A 19677-nucleotide genomic window follows, 5' to 3' on the forward strand; every position below is an offset into this window, starting at 1 on the left:
GAGCTAAGGTCACAAATAGCAGGTCAGTGGTCTCCAGGGGCTGGAGGTAGGGGAGAATGAGGATATGGGTCTCCTTTGGGGTGATGAAAATGTTTTGGAACTAGAGGTGATGGTTACCAACTGAATGCCACTGAATTGTGCACTTTAAAATGGTTACTTTGACATTATGGGACTTTTAAATCATTTTAAAAGAAAAAAAAAGTTTCAAGGTAAGGGTTTCTACGCCCAGGAATTCTCACCACCAGATTTCAGCATTAGTGGCTGCCTCCTCTGTTAGAGTCAGGCCTAGCCTGTCTTGTCTGCCTGCCTCCCCGGTGGACCTTGAGCCCCTGGCAGTGGACACTGTAGATGTGCGAGGACTGGGCCATAAATTTGATTGCTGAGTAAGTGGATGTGTTAATGACTGAATGCATGAGTGAGCGAGCAAACACATGCATAAGTGAGTGAATGACTGAGTGAGCAAATGAACAGGGAGAGAAGGAATTAGCAAAGGAATGGGTAAAAAAAAATGAGTAAATGTGCAAGTACCTGATGAAGGGGTCTGAATGAACCTGTGCCAGGACATGGACTCTGGACCCAACCCGTGTGGGTTCCAGTCCTGGCTTTGCAACTCAAGTTATTTAACCTCTCCGTGCCTCAGTTTTCCCATCTGTAAAATGAGGATGGTGGGTTGTGGTAAAAAAATAAATAAATAAATAAAAAATAAGAGTGAAAATGCGGCAACTGCTTAGAACAAGGCTTGGCAAAGTAAGCCCTTCGTGTTTGTGAGTATGAAAGAAATACACATCCATGCACACAGAATTACTGCTTGGTCCAGACCGTGACCTACCAAGGAGCTGCACCTCATCCGTGATGCCATAGACGTCGATGAGCGCCCAGAGCGGGCCGCCCACGGCCACGCCACAGTGGAAGAGCACCGGCTCGCCGTCGTTGACGCTGTAGAACACGCGGCCGTGACGGTCTGCCCAGTAGGCCAGCACGGTGTCACGCAGCGCCAGGTTCTCGGGCAGCGCCTTGGCCCAGTAGCCAGGTCGCGTGACAAGGTCGGGGCAGGCGTACTTGGGGATGTCCTGGGCGCTCATGAGCGACGGGTCGTGCGCCGTGAAGCCAAAGCGCAGTGCACCGCTCCAACCCGGGCGCACTGCCACCAGGCGCAGCCGCACCTGCTCGTACAGTCGGATGGGCCGCTGCGTGAACGTGACGCCGTTGCAGAAGCTGTTACGCCGGGTGGCCCGCCGCGAGTGGCCATCAAGTCGCACGTTCTTGCCCTTAGCCTGCGCGTGGAAGCGGGGCGCTTCGCCTAGGACCGGGCGCCGTTCCGGCCCTGGGCCACAGCATGGGCGGGTGGCCAGGAGGCGTGCCGGCGGGCTCGGGTCTGCGGGAAGAGACAGGCAGCAGGGTTAGGGCCTCTCAGAACTTTCACGGCCCCAATTCAACTTTTAATAATCATTGCCATTTTAAAGTCTATCTTCATTAGACTGGTAATTGATAAACTTTGGGAAGGTTCCAGCTACCGCCAGCCTACCTATGACTATCACACAATGTCACAATACCCACTCCACAGATGAGCAAACCGAGGCTTAGTGTGTGTGTGTGTGTAGTGAAAACCTTTTCAGAGCTGTTTCATTCCCAGTAGGGCCAACACCAATGAATTTGTCACAACAACCAGGATGGGGTCAGGTGACTTCTCTGTCCCTATCAAATCTCCAAATCTAGAAGCTTCCTCCAAGGGCCACTTTTGGGCTGTAGAGTCCTTCCAAAGGCAACTGGGGCCTTGGGTTCTTAGGGGAGTAGTGGGGGTCTGGCTGATTTTCTCTGTGCAAATTTGGTTCAAAAGCAAGGCAGAAAAGGCAATAAAAAGAAGGCAGTCTTGGGGTCATTCCCCTGACAATAGAATAAAAGGCAATATAGAGTGCAGCCTGGAATCCCAGCTCTCTAAGCACTTCCTGGCTGTGTGACATGCACTAGATCTTGTCACTTCTTTAGCCTGTTTCCTTGCCTGTAAAATGGGAACATTGTTTGACCCACACAGCTGCTAAAAGGTCATGAGGATGAAGTTCCTAGAATACTGCCTGGCACAGTGTGATAATATGATCAGAATACTGAGGTTCCAAAGGAAACCCAAGCCAGGATGCTGTGACTTCCCCTCCCATTTACCCACAGAAAATGAAGGCATTCTTTATAAACAAGGTTAGCTTTTCTAAAACATGCACCTTTCAAGATTCATCTCTAAGGGAATTTTGCCCAGAGGACCTGGAGAATCTTGGGAAGGTCTCTTTTCAAAGGAGCTGGTTGCTGGCCACAGACCCAGGTGGCTTAGTATTGAGGTGGGAGCTTCATCCCTCCCACCTGTCCTCCATCCCAGGGGCAGTTCATGCGAGACTCTGGAAGCCTGGGAGATGGTGGGGTGGGTAATTACTGCACGAGTCTCTGCTTCTCATTCACAACAGCAGCTGAGTACAATTTTCATGGCAAGTGCTTATAAATTGCAGGCAACCCCTAGCACACAATGGTCTGTAGATGTGGGAGAAGAACAGCCTTCCGGGGAACGAGAATCCACTGCAGGGACTAGTCGTCCCACACCCACCCACAGGGTTCACTGTGCTCTGGGCACGTTGCTGGGCTTTCATTAATGCTGAGCCTAGTGGGAGTGAAGAGCGGGGAAAATGAAGAGGGAGAGGCGATGATGAGGCAGGCAAGCCGTGACTCCCCTCCCCAAGCCTGTGGGGAGGGACGCCCCAGTCACGGAGGTAGACAGCCATGCTGGGAAGCTGGAGGCCCCCCTCCAAACAGAAGCCACAGATCCACAGAAGAAAGTATAAGAAATGAAGCCAAGGTCCTGCATAAGAAAAAAAAAACTTAAGGGACTTAAATCATTCATTCATTTAACAAATGTTCAGTGAGCACCTCGTATATGCTAGGCACTGGGAATACAACCAGTTACCAAGGGGGATGAGGCTCCCACTCTGATGGAATGGGCATTCCGGGGGCGGGGGGGAAGCAAAGTTAGGCAACAAGGAAAACCTACTCTACCTGGTGGGATGCATTACAGAGAAAAACGTAGCCAAAGAAGCAGGGAAGAACAAAGCATTAGCACTTCCACGGAGGGCCTCTTTGATGAGTGACTTCTGAGTCGAGGCGAAGGGAGTGAGCCACGAGGGTATCTCGTTCCAGGCAGGAAGAGCGCTCCAGGCAGGGGTAACGACAAGTGCAAAGACCCCGAGGTGGGAATGTGCTGGCGTGGCTGAGAAACAGCAAGGAAGCCAGCTGGGAGGGTGTGAGCAAGTAGGGGAGGTGGAAGCAAATGAGAGCAGAGCTGGAGCCGCGAGGGGGTGGCAGGTGGGGAGGAGATCCCATGGTTGCTGCTTGTTTCTTCCTTAACTAATTTACTCCGAGGGAGAGGGACATTACTGGAGGTTTAGAGCAGAGAGGTGAGACTGCTAGGCTGTTGTGTGGAGAGGGGACTGCTCGAGGGGGCGGGCAAGGAAGCTGGGGAGGACAAAAGCTACTGGATTATTCCAGGCAGAGATGATGATGGCTGACATCGGGAGGTGGGGAGGACCTGTAAAGGTGGTGAGAAGGGGTCAGATTCTGGTCCTAGAGATTTGGAGTTTGGAGGTTTTAATGAGACATTCAATATACTTGCCTTGGGTGTATAAAATATATGCAATAAATAAGACAAATAATGGATACTTAAAGGGGAGGTGGAGAGGTGATAAGGAGGGAGAGGAAGACACCAGTGCTGGATCCTGGAGGGCGGGGGCTTTTCCATTTCATCTTTGATTCCCCCATGCTCAGCAGAGGCCTGACCCTTACCAGGCACCTGATAAATGCCAACTGTTGTCTCTATTACGTTAGAGCTAGACCAGACCTCAGAAATCATCTCTGAGAAGCCCATTTTATGGGTGGGGAAATGGGCCCAAAGAGGGAGAGGGGCCTGCCAAGTTGAAGTTCAGTAGGGGTTTGGGCAGGCCACCTCTGATAAAGGAGACAATGTCACGGTTACTTCCACCCAAGGAGGATAAGGAGAGCCCTCTTTTGCTTATAAGCCGGGTTGGCTTGGTTTCTCATGTTTGCAGCCCAAACTTCCTTGATTGATAGGAGTTCCTCCGTAACCTTGAAGGAGACATGAAGGAAAGGGAGCCACGCAGGGCTTTTGGCAGAGCAGGCCAGAACGGCCTGCCAGGGAGGGGCCCCCAAGGCAGTGAGGAGGGTGAACCCAGAGCCAGACTGTGGGTCATCTCCAGAACCACAAGGATCAGAGCAAGGGCCCACTGGAGAGCTTTTTGGAAGACAAAAATGAGCTAAGTAAGGGAAGTACCAGGTGTAAACCGTCAGGAGAGGCAGCTCAGGGACCACAGAGCCTGCATCCCCATGCATGCCGTAGCCTTGTGCGAGCCGCTCAGCTTCTCTGGGTTGCAGCTTCCTCCAGTACCCACAGGCCGAATTCTCCCCAAGGTCCCCACAGCTGGCAAACACTCCAGGAAACATTAAATAGGACCACAGATCTAAAGCCCTTCTGAGCACCAAAGACCACAAGCCACTGTTCTGTGATTATTTTTCTCGCCCCTGCCATCGCTGTTGTTTTCCCAGCCTCGTCTCAATCCGAGAGTTTCTTTGCAAAACAGCTTGGGAATCCTTACATAGATAATCAGTCAGAGTGGCCTGGCGGCTGAAATGAACGCTGGCTGGGGAGACACAGAAGGGGAAGTTTCCTGTAAAACCAACTATATGTTAGGACAAAATCTAGCCAAGTGACCAGCGGAGTTTACAGACTCGTTTAGGCTTGATTAAATGATCCAGCTTCCTTCGGGGAGTGAGGGATAAACACAGCTTCTACCTCCTCAGAGGCCAGCGCCCTGACATGAGGCAAAAAGACCAGACTGAAAAAGTGTCTAAAGAGGATGTGTTATTTATGCAAATAGAAAATGCTTAAGGTGAAAGAACAGTAATAAGCAATCTCCAAATTGTACACCAACGTCTGCTTTTAGCTTGGCTCGGGGAAAGTGGCTTCTCCAAGAAAGAGAAAAAATGTCAGTGTGGATGGACCCCAGGGGCCCTGCAGAACATCCTAGTTCAGAGAGGTCGACGGAAAAACTGAAGTTTATCGCTTAAATTACTGCAGTAAACACCACGAACCACATTATGGAAAGTTTGGCAAGGATGAGAAAAATCCCTCCCTTCTCCCTGCCTTCACACCCTAACTCCCACGGCATTTTTCATCGGCCCTGCCCGGTCCTTATCCACGTAAGGACCATTGGCTGTGCCCTCGCTGTGTGCTGTGGCCTGGGCCAGATGTTCTCCATTTGGGGTTGTGGCTAATTCTCCAAATGAATCTTCACCTGCAGAATTGTTGAGGTGAAAAACAAAGCTCCAGGCAGTGGAGACACTTCCCTTGGCTGCAAGAAGCAGTGTTGAGACGTAAACCCAGCAATGTCTGACTCCAAACCAGCGTTCCTTCCTCCTGTCCCAGCTTTCTTCCATAAGCGGTGTGGAAGTACTGAGCACCTTTTCCAAGTTCATTGCAATCAGAGCCCCCAGCCAGTTTTGCTTCCTGCCTTCTCTTTTCTAACTCAGCATTACATAAAAAGCATTCCTCCCCCCCCCCCCCCCCCCCATGGCTCTTGAGCATTCACAGTGCTTGTGTTTCATGGCTGCAGAATATTCCATTGAGGGCCAAGATGCCCCCCACCGTTCCCCTCCTGGGGATCACTTCAGCTGTTCCCCCAAATGGCTGAGTCTGTGGGCACAGAGGTTCCTAGCTGCCAAGACCAGATTCAAATGGGCACACTGTAACTGGTGAGAAAACCTTCTGCCAGGACGAGGCCCCATGCCCCCTTCCTTCCATGGAAGGATGAGTACCCGCCGGCTTGTGAGAGGGGCCACCTATGGCCAGTGAGCCCCCTCTTCTTCTGGCCAGGAATCAGACCTGGGGACTCTAAGGACAAGGCAGGGCAGAGGGAGTCTTGTGAAGTAGGAGCCCAGGAGACCTCTGTAGCAGCCCATCCCGGGCGTAGGAGGGAGCAGGAAACAGACCTGGCCCAGCCTCACAGTTGACCAAAGGCTGCTCCAGCCCCGCCAAGGTCAGAGGGGAGGGTCTTTCCAGCGTTTCATCAAGGAAGCAATGCCTGGACTTTAAACGCATGGGCCAGAGATTTGGGTGTGGGGTGAGCACTGAGTGGCTGTGGATGGTTAGGGAGGACGGGACTCTATTCTGATTAAATGTTGCAACCCCCCAGCCTTGCATGAGTCCTTTGGTGAGACAGGTGGACAGAAGAGCAGTTCTGGTGGTGGCTCTGTGGTCCTCCCGCATCAGTGCCTTAGAACACCCCTCCTGGGCTCTGAGTTCGAGCCTGTGCTTTGCTGCTCGTTTGCCTTGGGTCCTTGGGCAGTCAGGTCACTTCCCAGGGCTGCAAGTTTTCATCTGGAATGGTGTGTGATCTTAGACCCCTGTCTTGGGCTGCTGAGGGGCCATGAGAGCACAGAGAGAGCCTGGCACAAATCCTGGCACACAGTAGATGATCACTAAACATTTCCTTCCCAGTGGGAGGCAGCAGACCCAACTCCTAGGTGAGCCCTCACCTCCAGCTCTCCCAGAGTTTTTTTTCTAAATCTCAGTTTGAGAGGCAGTGAAAAAGAACACAGGCTTGCAGGCAGACAGATCTGGGTTTAAATTCTGTTTTGTCATTTCATAGCTGCGTGATGACAGTAAGGTCCATGCTTAATTTCTCTGGGTCTCCCCAACCAGGCCTAGAAAACTGGTGAGAGTCCTTACTGCCCTGCGGGACTGCTGTGAGGAGTTTTGAGTTGGTGAGGTAAATTCATCAAACAGTGCCTGGCACTCAGTAGGTGTCCACTAAACACTTGGTCCCTCTAGCCACCTTCGTTCCTTTGACAAGGAAGGGTTTCCGATGTCCTCTGACACCAGAGACATCTACTTGTGGGTCTGGGGGAAAACATCCGGACATGTTTGTCCATGGCGGGCTAGTGGTGATCCTGGCCAGGAAAGGCCTCTTGAAAACCCTGGGGTCACCTTCCCTTGGTGACAAGGGCAGAGGCCCATTTTTAAGCCATCCTGGCAGCGTCCCCAATATGCACTGTGCCACCCCCTGAATGTTCCCCGCTCATCACCCCAGCCCAGTCCTTCCATTGATCTAAAAAGAGCCGGAGAAAATGGCATTTACCGCCAAGAGGACAGCAGGAAGCAACACTCCAGCTTCTCTGGCCGCCGAGATGACAGCTTCCAGCAGATGGCATTCTGGCTGAAATTGTCAGCAGATTCCGCTCCACAGGGAAAGGGAATCGCCAACCGGGAGAGTGGTCTATTCTGTGCCCCTCCTTTCACAAGCAGCCTTTTACCGAGCCCCTGTTACGTGCCGGCACGTGCCTCTGTTTATCTGATTTAGTCTGTGAGACAACCCTGATTTTACCACCTTCATTTTCCAGTGGAGGAAATCGAAGCCGCCAAGCTGGGCAGTGGCATCCGAGGGCCAGGCTTGGGCCCTTCCTCCCACAGCTCACCCCTTCTCCAAGGCAGTCCCTTGTGACCGTCGGGAGCAGGGGTCATGGCCCTTGTTAAGGGTGATGAAAGCTATATGGGCCTCTGTCCCCCCCAGAATACCCACCCTCCATGCACACAATTTGGCATTCAATTTCAGAGGCTTCCTGGGTGCACATAACCTCTAACCTTAGACTGTGTGCCTCCAGCAAGAAGTTTCTGGTTCCAGTGACATTTGCTCAAGTCCACAATGTAAACCACCGCTGTTGGCTGTCGGAAGCAACATGGTGCGTGTGTGTGTGTTAGCGTGTGCTTTAGAGAGGAAAAGGCAAGGCTGGTATTTGGCAAGGCTTTCCTCCACCCAAGGCAGGATGAGAATATCCGTCTTTGGCAACAGGAAGTACCTTTGCCATTGGTGGGTTTGAAAGTGGGCTAGAAAAAAAAAAAAACAACCAACCTCCCCTCACCTCTGCCAAATGGGGCAGTGACATGCGCCCAGGAGACAGACGCCAGCGTAATGGGACTTTGTTCTCTGTTTCAGCGGCCTGGGAGGCCAGCGCCCAGGATGGAAGGGGGCCAGCCCACATGGGAAACCGCCACCCTGCTCCTCCCCTCCCCTCTTCTTTGCAAACAAAACTCCCTCCCCTCTTCTTTGCAAACAAAACTCGGTCACCCCAGTGCAGCCGGGAAGGTCCCACACTCCTGTCAGCAGCTGCAAGGAGCCTGGGGAGGGGAGGGAGGCCAGAGGTCAGGCGACACCGCTTGTTGGGAGAAAAGCCTGCTCCTTCCAGGCCTAAGTGGCAGCCCTCTTTGCTCAAGTGGGCTCAGATGCGCCAAGTTCCCAGGGGGTGAGGTCATCCCAACTCCCCCTCGGGTGCTCAGTGGAGTCAAGATTTCCTGGTCCATTCTGACCCTCTGCCGGGCCCCTGCGCTGGGGTCTCTTCTTGATAAACTGCCCCAGGAGACTCTGACCTTAGAGGTGCCAGCTCCCACAGTTAGGGCCCGGAGTGGGGGATGTGCCCTCATTCTTTCTCAAGTACATCACTTCCTCCTTCATCTGACATTTATGGAGCATGCGCCCCATGCCAGGGCGTGCATTGGCTGCAGGGACACGTGCACTGACAAGCAACCGCAGTCCCTGCCCTGCCCTGCCCTGCCCTGTAACTGAGAGACCAGCAGGGGGACGGACGCAGACACCAGGACAGCACGGGGTGGGTGGTAGGGAGGGCTGGGGCCATGGGGACACTTCTCAGAGGAGCCACTCTGCAGACTGAGGCAGAAATGGCTGGAAGGAGGGTAGGGATGGGGAAGTGTGTTTGATGCAGGGGGAATAGCACAGGCAAAGGCCTGGAGGTGAGAATGAATGGAATGCACTTAAGGAACTATAAGGAATATAGGGCAGAAGGGAGCAGGGAGGCTGGAGGAGGGAGTGAGGGGCTGCATCACAAAAGGTCTTAAAGGCCGTGCTGAGGGGGTTAAATTCCTCAGGGGACCACTGAAGTGTTTGGAGCTGGTAGGAACCCTGAAGGATCCACCTCTCCCAAGATCCACCTCTTCAAGCCCAGTTTCTTCCCATGGAAACTGTCCCGGTCTCTCTTCCTGCCTATCAGAATGACCTAGCATGGCGGGAGTAAGAAAACAGTCCAGGTTTCAAATGTTGCTGCCAACTGCTGGTACAGTCTTGCCCCTCGGCACCTGCTTCTCCTCCAGGCAGCCCCTGGCACCTGCCTGCTGATAAGCTGGCTGAGTCTGCCAACTTTCTCCTTCTCTGCCTTGAGGGCAGCCACTCTTCTGGCCTGGGTGGAGCCCAGAAGCCTGACTGCTCACTAACCTGTAGGGCCCCATCCTGACTTTGTGGAACAGTAGATCCACTGGTCCTGCTTCTCAGGGTCAAAGCGATGCTGGAGAAGGAGGAGACTCTCCTTGAACCATGCTGTCCTGGCTCCTAGAGCTGAGGAAATGTTCCTCGTGAGCCCCACCGCTGGGCAATGTTTGCTGGCCCTGAGGGGCGGGGAGCCCAGCTCTGGCACAGTGAACGTGCTTGCCATGTGGTCCATTCACCCCTCACCATCTCCTGCTGGGTGGCTTCCAGAGGAGGAAACTGAGGCCCAGAGAGGTGGACATCCTTATGAGGGCCACCAGCCTGTGAGGGCAGGGTCTGTTTTCAGATCTGGTCCTGACTCCAAAGGCTGCATCTTTCCTGTTTTATGCCTCACTCCATGCCAAGGTCTCTTGCTTCCCTCTGGATATGCCAGAAAAAAGCTAGATTATGTACAAGCAGCTTAAGCCACCTTCTGGGAAAGGAGTGTAGTGATGCCCTGACTTGGTTTCAGGGAGGGATGGGGGGGGGGGGGTGGATATCATCAATCAGCTTGTTTTGAGCGGCTCAAAGGCCACAGTTTGGCGGAACTTGAGATGAACAATAAGCAGCATCTAAAAAAGGAAAGCGGGTGACTGATTACAGCAGGGCAGGGAGGGAGCCCCAGTGCCTAATGTCCCCAAGGCCTCAAAAAGGAACTGGGGGTGGGACCTGATGAGCGAGACAGACCTCCCAGGGGGCAACGCAGAGACTGAAACTTGGCCTACATTCACCAGACCTCCTGTGATCCTTCTGGGTGAGGTAACTGCTACCAGACCCATTGCCAGTGAGGCAGGGAGGCTCAGGGAGGTTGGGAGAGCTGCCCAAGGCCACACAGCCAGGAAAAGATGGAGTTAGCATTTGAACCCCTACTAGCCTGGCTCCACAAAGCTAGGAAGAAGAGGCAATGGCTGCTTCAGGCAAAGCGTAGAAGTCGTCCCTGCGGGGAAGGAACAGGGTTCCCACATGGTGCCCCGCACACAGTGTGGGTCCTCAGCTAAAGTTTCCTTCCCTGCCACGTTGGACTCTGAGGCTCGCCAAGAAGTGACTCTGGAGGGTGCCTCTGCCACTCTGCTTCCTTCTCTGAAGATCCAGCTTTCTCCTTTCCCTCCACCTCCTCCATCATGCTGACCATCCTCCGAATCCCCGAGGGCTCATGGGAGTAGGTGAGTGAGGACTGAGGATGCCGGAGGAAGCCTGTGTGGCTCCGGAAAGAGCTGGCTCAGGATTCCACTCAGATGGGAAGCCAAAATCCATGCATGCCCTTGACCATTATGCAGAACTGCTTCTCTAGCCAACCGGTGGGTACTTCAGTGATCTATCACGGGGACCTGAGAGGAACAGGACTAATGGTCCTACTGTTCCTCCCCACCCCAGCCCCCTCAACCCCGTCAATTTCAGGAGCGCAGACCCCTTTGCCTTCAGGGAGACTTATGGAGTCCTTGTCTTGTGTTGGGCTCAGACTTCTCACGCAGTTCCCTATCTGTACCTCACTGCCTGACCACAAAGGAGGTAGCATCATTATCCCCATCTTAGAGACGAGAAAGTGGAGGCTCAGAAAGGGAAATGACTTGCCCAGGGTGACACGGGTTAGATAGAGTACAACTATTTGAACTCAAGACTGCCTCCAAAACCATGCTCTTTCCATCACCTCTCTTGGGATTCCAGTCAAAGACCTCATCTGTAATTGCTGTGTGACCCTGCACTCTGGTCCCGGTGTCCCTATCTGCCAAATAGGAAGTAGGTTCCAAGCTCCCTCCGGTCCTAGGAACAGAGTCCCTGGGGGACTTCTCTGCAGGGATGAAGGTCTGGGCCATCCTCAGAGTCAGGGAAATTCCGCTGTCCCATCTCCTGACCTTGAATTGCCCCCAAACCTTGAGGGGAAGGGAAGCTCTTGGGTGGAGTGGAAAGTTACCAGGCAGACCCAGCTTTGGAGATACAGGGTATGCATGTGCCCACCCAGCTCTTAAATCCATCATCCTTGGGGGGAAAAGGAAAGAAAACACGTGCCCAAGGGATATAACTGTAATATAAAACAATGTGTAATGTTGAAGGCATAAACAGAATACACTTGTTAATAGCTGTGGGCATCCTGCCAAGTGCCAATCCTGCCCCAGATACCCCCACTCACCCATTTCCCCAAATGGCTTACTCATAAAAGAACTTTCTCCCCACCGCCCAGAGGTGAGGCAAGAGGCCAGCTGAGTCCCAGTAGTAAGAATGCAGAGAGAAAAAGAAACAAGGGTGAACTGGGACTGATGTCCAAGGACGACTGTCCCAAACCCCGCTCAGAAATATCTGTCACTGAGTCTGCAAAAATGCTGAGGCTGGGAGACTAGGGGTGGGGAACAGACCCAGGCGAGGGCAGGTGGCTTCATCTGTCTGTGCCTTACTTCCTGAGCTATAAGATGGGCCCAAGACCTTCCAAGCCACAGAACTGTCAGGAGGATTATATAAATGAAAGATTGTGAAGGGGCCTGCAGGCGTTCAGCAGATCAACAGTGGATAGCACACCCCATAAGACCCCAAGGTCAAAGGGCACCTTCATGAACAATTCATCCTGGATCCATGTGATGCTCAGTTGCTTCTACAATGTCCATCTCAAGTCCCAGCTGGGCTAAACACCAGTACCACTCCAGCAAAGGGCACTTGTTCCTCACTGCTCTCATTCCACCTGCAGACTGCTTCCACAGTTAGAAAGTTCTTCCTTTGACTCAGCTGATACCTGCCTCCACATGATGTCCACACACTGGTCATGTCTACATTTGATCCACAGTACCGTTTCCCATCAGGTCTGCTCTCTGACCTCAGGCTATGTTGCCGGGGATTCTTTGCTCTCCCCGAGATGACCTGGCCCTTCCTTTGTTGTCTAGAAAGCCCTCAGGACATCACCTGTCCCCTGACCTGCTTTGAAAGGGGGTTGGAGATCTACACAACAGACGTCAGGGAATATCAGCTGGGATCTTCTCAGTAAACCCACAGGCCACCTGGAGACTGTCCCCACCCTGCCACGCCTAGAGGCGGGACGTGAGACCGACAACTACAGAAGTAGGTGAACGCACTAAAAACCGACCTGCGGGATTTCTAAATGCTTACAGATTTCTGCTCAATACTATGAAGGCTTCTAGTGCAAATGTGAACCGCTTCCCACCTGACCCCCCACCCTGACTCAGCAGTCACCCTTCCCGCACAAACATCCTCTCCTTCTAGCAGGAATCCTGTCGGACTACCCTTGCTGTGTGCCCTTGGGCAAGTTGTTTCCCTCTCTGTCCTCTTTGTTCCCTCAACAGTTGTAAGGGACTAACAGTAATAGCTCTCTCATGGGGCTTGTTCGGAGGGTCAAGTGCAGGCACCTACTTAGAACTCTGTCTGGCACAGACGGGCTGTGTGATACAAGTTAGCGGTCATTGTTCTTCTGAGTCTGTCTCCCTCAGGAGCACAGGGCTCAGCATAGAGGAGGGGCTTGTGTCCCCAGGAAGCCCATAATCCTAACAGGCACCCCATGTGAGCACTTCCTATCTGCCAGACGCTTTGCATGCCTGGGGCTACGATTAAGAGGAGGACGTGGGACCAGGACCACAGCCTGTGCTGTTACCAACTCTGCTGTGGGTGGATGACAGCACAGCAGGGAGACAGGATGCTTGCTCCTCACCTGCAGGAAAGCCTGGGTGCTGGAGGAGGAAGGGTTTTCGCCCTAGCCCCGTGCCCTTGCTGACTGATTGGTGGGGCTGCCTCTGGGCGGGAAGGGCCTGTGAATAGCCGGACTCAGGGGAGAGGGTGTGGGTGCACCGTGACCCCTGCCGATGGCAGGTGGGAGTGGCCGACTGCAGGCCAGTTTTTACCAGGCAGAAATATCAGGAGCCTAAGCCTGGGGGAAAGGGTGCGGAGCTCAGATTCCCCCTCCTCCAGGGCAGGATTCCCAGAGGTCAGCTTTTGAGTCTCCAGGCCTGGAGGGAGGGAGGGAGGGAGGGAGAGGTGAGGGGGATGGACCTTTTCCATGGGCAGCTTCATTCTGTCCACGGGAAGGACAGCTTGAGAGGGGTGGGGCTCAGGATGAGGACAAAGGGCAGCAGCCCCAAGATGCCCCGGGGAGCAGTGCCCCTTGGTGATGGAGGAGAAGGAGCTTTGGAACTGGGCAGGCCTGCGGTCAAATTCCACTCTGCCAACTTCCTGGCTGCCTGTCCCAAGGCAGGTCTCGTTTCTCCTCTGAGCTCAGTTTCCTCATCTGTGAAATGGGAAACTACTTCTGGAAGGCAGGTCCTGACAGCTGAAATAGGAATGAAATAGATAAAGGGCCCGGTATGGGGCAGGCATGCTGAAGATCTGACCGCTCTACTATAGCCCAGGTGAGCGCTTACTACCTACAGGGCTGCACCCAGGCCTCCTTCCTTTCCCCTCTCTGCTTGAAGCACAGCCCTGGCTTCTGGGCTTCTTCTATTTTAAGCCCTCATAGAGCACCACTAAATACAGAAAACGCTTTGGTCCAAAAGAGGGCAGAGCTGACCCTTCTTGTCTGCAGGGAAGATTAAACAGTCCTTCCAGCCAAGCCCAGTGAAAATGCTATGCCCCTGCTGGCAAACTCGGCACATCATCCCGGCAGGGAGTGTGGCAGCTAAGAAATCTAAGCCTCCTGACTGCGGGCTGGCCTGCAAGAAACCATCCCCTCCTCTCACATGGCCTCTGCCCGCCCCTGACTCCACATACCACCCCGGCTTGCACTGGGATCCCCAGAATGCCACAGTTCCCCCCATATGCCCTGCTCTCCCTCCACTCGGGCCTCTGTCTTAAACAGCTTTCCTTCCCTTGACTAACTTCTCTGCTTTCTGGTCTCACTGGACAGCACCTCCTCCAGGAAGCCTTCCTGCCTCCTGTTCCGGGCTATCACGGCCCCCAGGGTCCCCCTCCCCCACTTACTATAACTGCTCCGTCCTTGTTGGTCCTTCCCACTAGACCTCGAGTCCCTCAATCCAGACTGTGACCCCAGGCTCAGCACAGAGCCCAGCCTGAAGGTCTGGTGAACAAACGAAAATGGCAAAACGCAACCTGCCAAGAAGATTCTTCTCGTCAGAAATCTGGTGTCCTGGACCGAGCTGAAGAACGCTTAGGAATTGCTGCTGTCAGTACGCATGAAAGGGACGCCTCCCAATCGGGCCCCTGGATTCAAGGCTGGTGGTCACCTGGGACAGAGCTTTCAAGGCAGGAAGTGAAGGGCAACAATAACCATGATAGAAAAGCCCCAGGCATTGTGCCAAGACTACCTGCCCTATTCCATTTAATTATCACTGCCGCCAATTACGAGGGAGCTACCCCCGTCGTCCCCGTATCGCAGTGAGGAAACTGAGGCACAGAGAGAGACCTTGCCTGAAGTCACTCCCCTAAGAAATGGCTGAGCTTGGATTTGAAACCAGGCATCCTGACTCCGAGATCTGTGTTCTAGACCCAGCACCAGACCTCCCACTGCTGTAGACCAGTGAATGGTCTCATCACAACTCTTAATCACTGCAGCCCACGGAGCCCAACACACACACACGCACACAACTGAAACAAAGTTCATGAAGCAAAAACACTCCTTACTACCTCAATGCACTTGATGTGTTATTTTTTATTCTGTTCTATTTTTAAAGCTGGTCAGATATGACCCCCAGTAGACAGAGCACTTGGTCTGGTGGCCAGGCCTCATTTGGGGGCACTGGGCACCACCCCTCCCCCTCTGAGGCACAGGGTAGCAACAGCTTGTGCTCTCCATCGAGACAACCAGCTACTTGTCCTATTCTGTTAGTGCATCCTATATCCTCTTCCACTAGAGGCCAGCTCGATGGGGACCTCCAGGGGCTGTCCATCCCATTCAAGCTGAAACCCCAGGGCCTGGGACGTGACAGGTGGCTAAAAGATGTCAGCTGAATCAGTGAAGGTGCATACTCCGGAAAATGCAGAGCAGGACAGACCCCAGAGTCCCTCCAGCTTGGGCACATGGAGAGATGTTGCCTCCCTGTAAAATGGGGTAACTATAGCCCCTCTAAAGGGTTGTTACAAGGGTTTAAGATAGATAATGTGGGTAAAGGCCCTGACTCAGAGTTTGGCACAGAACAAGGTCAACACACGTCCTTCACTCCAACCTCTAGGATGCCTAACTATGGAACTAACACTAAAAAGGTCCATTGACTTGATCAAGCACAGACCAACTTAATGATTAAACCCAACTGGCAGTTTGAATTCAGTCTCTTCTCCAACCAGAACTATGAGTGAGCTCCAGAGGCGAGCTGAGGGAGGGGTTGCAATGAACTGGTAGAAGAAGGGGGAAGAGCCCCCCGCCCCGGAATTCTAGTCTCCCCTAACCCCACTTGTTTATACTCTTACTATTTTTCTTTACAAAACCCAGATTAAGGGAAACGGAATCCAGAGAAAAGGGCCAGGGGGTATTAGGAATAAGACAGGCCTGGGTCTTCTAACCCCAGCTTTGCCACTGCCTAACTGTGTGAGCTGCATCGAGTGTTGGTAACCTCTCTGTGCCTCAGTCTCCTCATCTATAAAATGGAGACGAATGGCATCTTACTTTGCAGTACTGAACTGCAACGGGTAACGCACACAGTAGGAACTTAGCAAACGTGAATTCCCTTGCTGACTCCTGGACCGTTCTATTTATAGGGCATTCCTCTGAATGTGCCCTTTGTGAAGATTACCAAGGGGCTTCCCTACAGCGATCATAAAGGACCTTCCCTTTCTTTGGCTTGTCATCACTGCACACAATAACATACCATAATTACTCGGGGGGCCCCAACCGATGTCTGAACCATGGATTGGGGGGATACTGCATGTCAGAGGAAGAAGGCAGCCCTTTGGAGCTAAATAAACCTGGATTCCAGTCCTGGTTCTACCAACTGGATGAGCCATGTGAACTGGGGTGAGTCATTTTATCTCCCTGAGCCTTAGTTTCCTTATCTGTAGATGGAGATGATGATCTCTACCTTGCAGGGCTGTTGCAAGAATTAAATTCATTGATTCATTCAACAGATATTTACCGAACAGCTATGCACTAGCCACTGCTCCAGGTGCTGAATATACGGCGGTACATAAAACACACAAAATCCTCCCTGGGGAGACAGATGATGAAACAGCTAACTACACATACAGTGTGGCACATGGTGATCATGCTATGTAGAAACACAGAGTGGGGGAAAGTAAGTGGGGCGTGGCAGGGGCAACACCAGGACCCACATGGGAGCAGGGACCTAAAAGAAGCAAGGGGGAAACCATGTGGAGGTCTGGGGGAAGAATGTTCCAGGCAGAAGGATCAGCAAGTGCAGGAGCCTTAAGGAGGAGCATGCTTGGCATGTAAATGAAGCCACATATGCAGGAAGCCTGGCATGGAATCCAGGTGCTTAGCAAATGCCAGCTCTCTATTTCAAGTCCCATAGAAGGAACCCCACGCATGTGTCCTTTTCCTGAGAACGAAAGCACCAGGATTTCTACAGGGCAGGACTGAGCCAAGCATTCTTTCAGCCTAGGATGCAGGCAACATGTGAGCTCTACCACCGGTTTTTGAGCCCCTGCCAGCCACTAGGCTCTGGGTTGGGCAACCAGGGATCCAAGATAATCAAGACATGGTTTCTGTCCCCAGGCAGCCTCAAGGCAAGTTGTGGAGAGGGGCGACGGCAATGCAACGTGGTCGGATGGACAAGCAGAGACTTAAGAAGGTATCTAGGTAGCCTAGCGAAGGGTGGGATTGGGTGTGGGTGTTCAAGGAAGGCTTCCTGGATACGGTGACAAGTAAGCTGAATTGTAAGAGATGGACTAGACAAGAAAGGCTATTCCAAGTGTGGGGAGCGGCATGTACTGATCACAGAGTTGTAAAGAATGGCCCGGTGTATGTGAGAGACTAATTACAGAACAGGTTGGAAAAAACAATTAATGGCCCTTCATATTCTCAGCGCCAGCAACTAGGAATTCCAGTTCGCTCCCCTTCCTCCAACTCAGTGCAAGCTTCAGCCCCGTGGGGAGTTTTAATTTTTCACACTTAGCTACTGCAGCAGGTAATAACCTCAACCCCCCAGCTCCTTGCCCAGGATGGCCCAGTCCACACAGCAAGAGCCCAGTGGGATGGAGAATATATAAATCTCAAGCTATTTTTAGCCTGCCTGGCTGTGTCTGTCCCTTCACCCACCCTAAAGCTGACCCACAGGTGGCACAATGTTTTTGTTTTTATGTGACTAGAACAGCATCAGTATTTTTTATTAAGAAATCCTACAAGGGGGCCCATGATGCAGCCAGGTGTCTTTGTGGCCAGGAGAGTATCTGCTGCCACCTTTGTCGGCATCCCTGGGTACCTCCGGACTAGGTGGGTGGACTCTCCCATCCCCATCCAGCCAACATCCCTGCTCATAGGAGATCGAGGCCACCCTGCAGTAAGTGGACCTGGGTTCAAATCCCACCTCTGCCTCTGGCTAGCTGACGCCCCCCTGCTGGTGACTTCACCTGGCTGAAAATCTTGGGGGTTTTGAGCACAATGGCCCTCACGCTGCCCAGCAGCTTAGAAAGTAGGAGTTGGCTCTTCTTCCATAAAGCAACCTTGGGAATCCCGAGCACAGCATCACCCATTTCAACCCCCTCCAGGGGAGGAAACAATTATTTTTTGATATAAAGCCTAGAAAGGGGGGCTATATGGGAGTGTTAGAGCACAAACCAGTGACATGTCTCTGCTCCTAAAACCTCACACTAAATTTGCCCCACAGCCAGATGATTTGCTATCCCACTGAGCTGGGCCTTTGTACTTTAAAAATACACACATCTCTCACTTTGTGCCTAAGGGATGCTACCAATGCCCAGCCTTAAGCCAAAATAAGGGCTTTTTCTAAAGACTTGGGGTGGGGGGATGGCCGGGCAAGCAGAACGGGTTCAATCCAGATTACCCCCTCTTAGCGGTATGACCTTGGGTGAGTCATTTCTCCTCCTCTGAGCCTCAATTTCTTTATTTGTAAATTTGGGATAAATATCTTTATAATGAAAAGCTACTTTGTATGCCGAGCTGGGGTATGCAAAGCGCTGGACACAGCCCCCTGGCACAGTGATCTGCTTCCCAAATTACCAGGTATTCTCTAGTAAGGCCCCCTCTGCTCCCCATCTCCCACCCTCCCACCCCTCCCCCGCCCCCCCATCTCCTTACTCTGGCCCGGAGATTCTATGGTGATGTTAACTAGGGGGCGATGCGCTTTGCAGCGGTGACTCTGAGGGACTAGAGAGCCCCCAGCTGAGCGGACACCAGAGGGGGGCGCAGCCGGGGTGCGCATGGGAACGTGGCCAAACCAAGGCAGCATGTGCCGCGGGGGCGCTGGCGGCTGGAAATTGGGGTACCCCTGCAAGCGCCCCCCACTTTCAGCAGCTACAGTCTCCGCACAAGGGCTGGCTTCTGGCCGTCGGAAGCCCTGGGGAGCCCTACTCCAGTCACCCCCCAAGGCGCCCCGGGCTCCCTCCTCAGCGCCCTCGGGCTGAAACAAAGGCGAGGGGGCGCGCGGCATCGCCCCAGCGACCCCTTCGCGCCTCTGGCCAAGCAGGGCGATCGAGGACTGGGGTCCCCAAGGTAACCAGGACGCGGTACCCGTCCTCCCGGAGCGCAGAACCCCGCGAGGGGCGCGCGCTAGCCGGGGTGCAGGAGGCACCGGAGACTCCAGCCCGCTGCGCGCCGAGGGCTCCGAGGGGTGGGGTGGCTCTCCGGAAGTCACCCAGCGGGTACCCTAGGGAGAAGAGAACCCCAGCGCCCGCCTCCCGGGCAGGGCTCCCCGGCGTACCTGGCAGGGTCCGGTGCACCGTGTTGCCCATCGCTGCGTCGGGGCGCTGCGTCGGCGGCGGCGCGCTCGGGGCGCACGGAGGCTAATAACGCGGTGGGCCGGGCACCCGGGCCGGGGTCGGGCTCCGGGGCATCGCGGCTGCACCGGCGAGCCGGCGGGCTGCAGCTGGGGCGGGCGCCTGAAGGGAGGCGGCGGCAGCGGGAGGAGGCGGAGCCAACCGGCCCGAGCCCGCCGGCTCCGCCTCCGCCTCCCGCCGCCTCCAACCAAGCAGGGAGGGGCGGGGCCGCGGCCGCCGCATCTTTTGAAAGTTTGGACCGGGCGGCGGGAGCAGAACCGCCGAGCCTCCCGCTCGCGCGGCTCCCGCGCCCTGGGCGGGAAGACGCGTTGGCAGCCGGGTGCCTTCGGGGTGCCAGGCCCGTCATCGTGCTGGCCTGTCACTCGTTTATTCCAACACTTAGAAAAGGCCTAGTGTATGCCAGGCCTCTTCCATGCGCTGGGCCATAGGGAGCCAAGCTCTCACCCTGGCGGTGCACTAATGC

General features: G+C 53.8%; 1 protein-coding gene across 4 annotated transcripts in view; it reads right to left on the reverse strand.

Moving 5' to 3' along the window:
* Window positions 1-19334, reverse strand: part of NEURL1B (neuralized E3 ubiquitin protein ligase 1B) — a 38727-nt gene extending 19393 nt beyond the window's left edge. For 2 of the 4 annotated variants that reach the window (XM_053226478.1, XM_053226475.1), the window contains exons 1-2: window positions 9330-14887; window positions 830-1375 (exon numbers count right to left, since the gene is read on the reverse strand). In XM_053226478.1, the coding sequence (XP_053082453.1) occupies window positions 830-1375; window positions 9330-9555 (772 nt within the window). In that variant the 5' untranslated portion in view covers window positions 9556-14887. Of the gene's footprint in view, window positions 1-829; window positions 1376-7184; window positions 7607-9329; window positions 14888-19138 lie in introns of those variants that run through there. The other 2 variants (XM_027034553.2, XM_053226482.1) reach the window with 2 other exon arrangements.
* Window positions 19335-19677: the final 343 nt, after the last annotated feature.

This window comes from Acinonyx jubatus, chromosome A1 (assembly GCF_027475565.1).
Source record: "Acinonyx jubatus isolate Ajub_Pintada_27869175 chromosome A1, VMU_Ajub_asm_v1.0, whole genome shotgun sequence".
Classification (NCBI taxonomy): Eukaryota; Metazoa; Chordata; class Mammalia; order Carnivora; family Felidae; genus Acinonyx; species Acinonyx jubatus.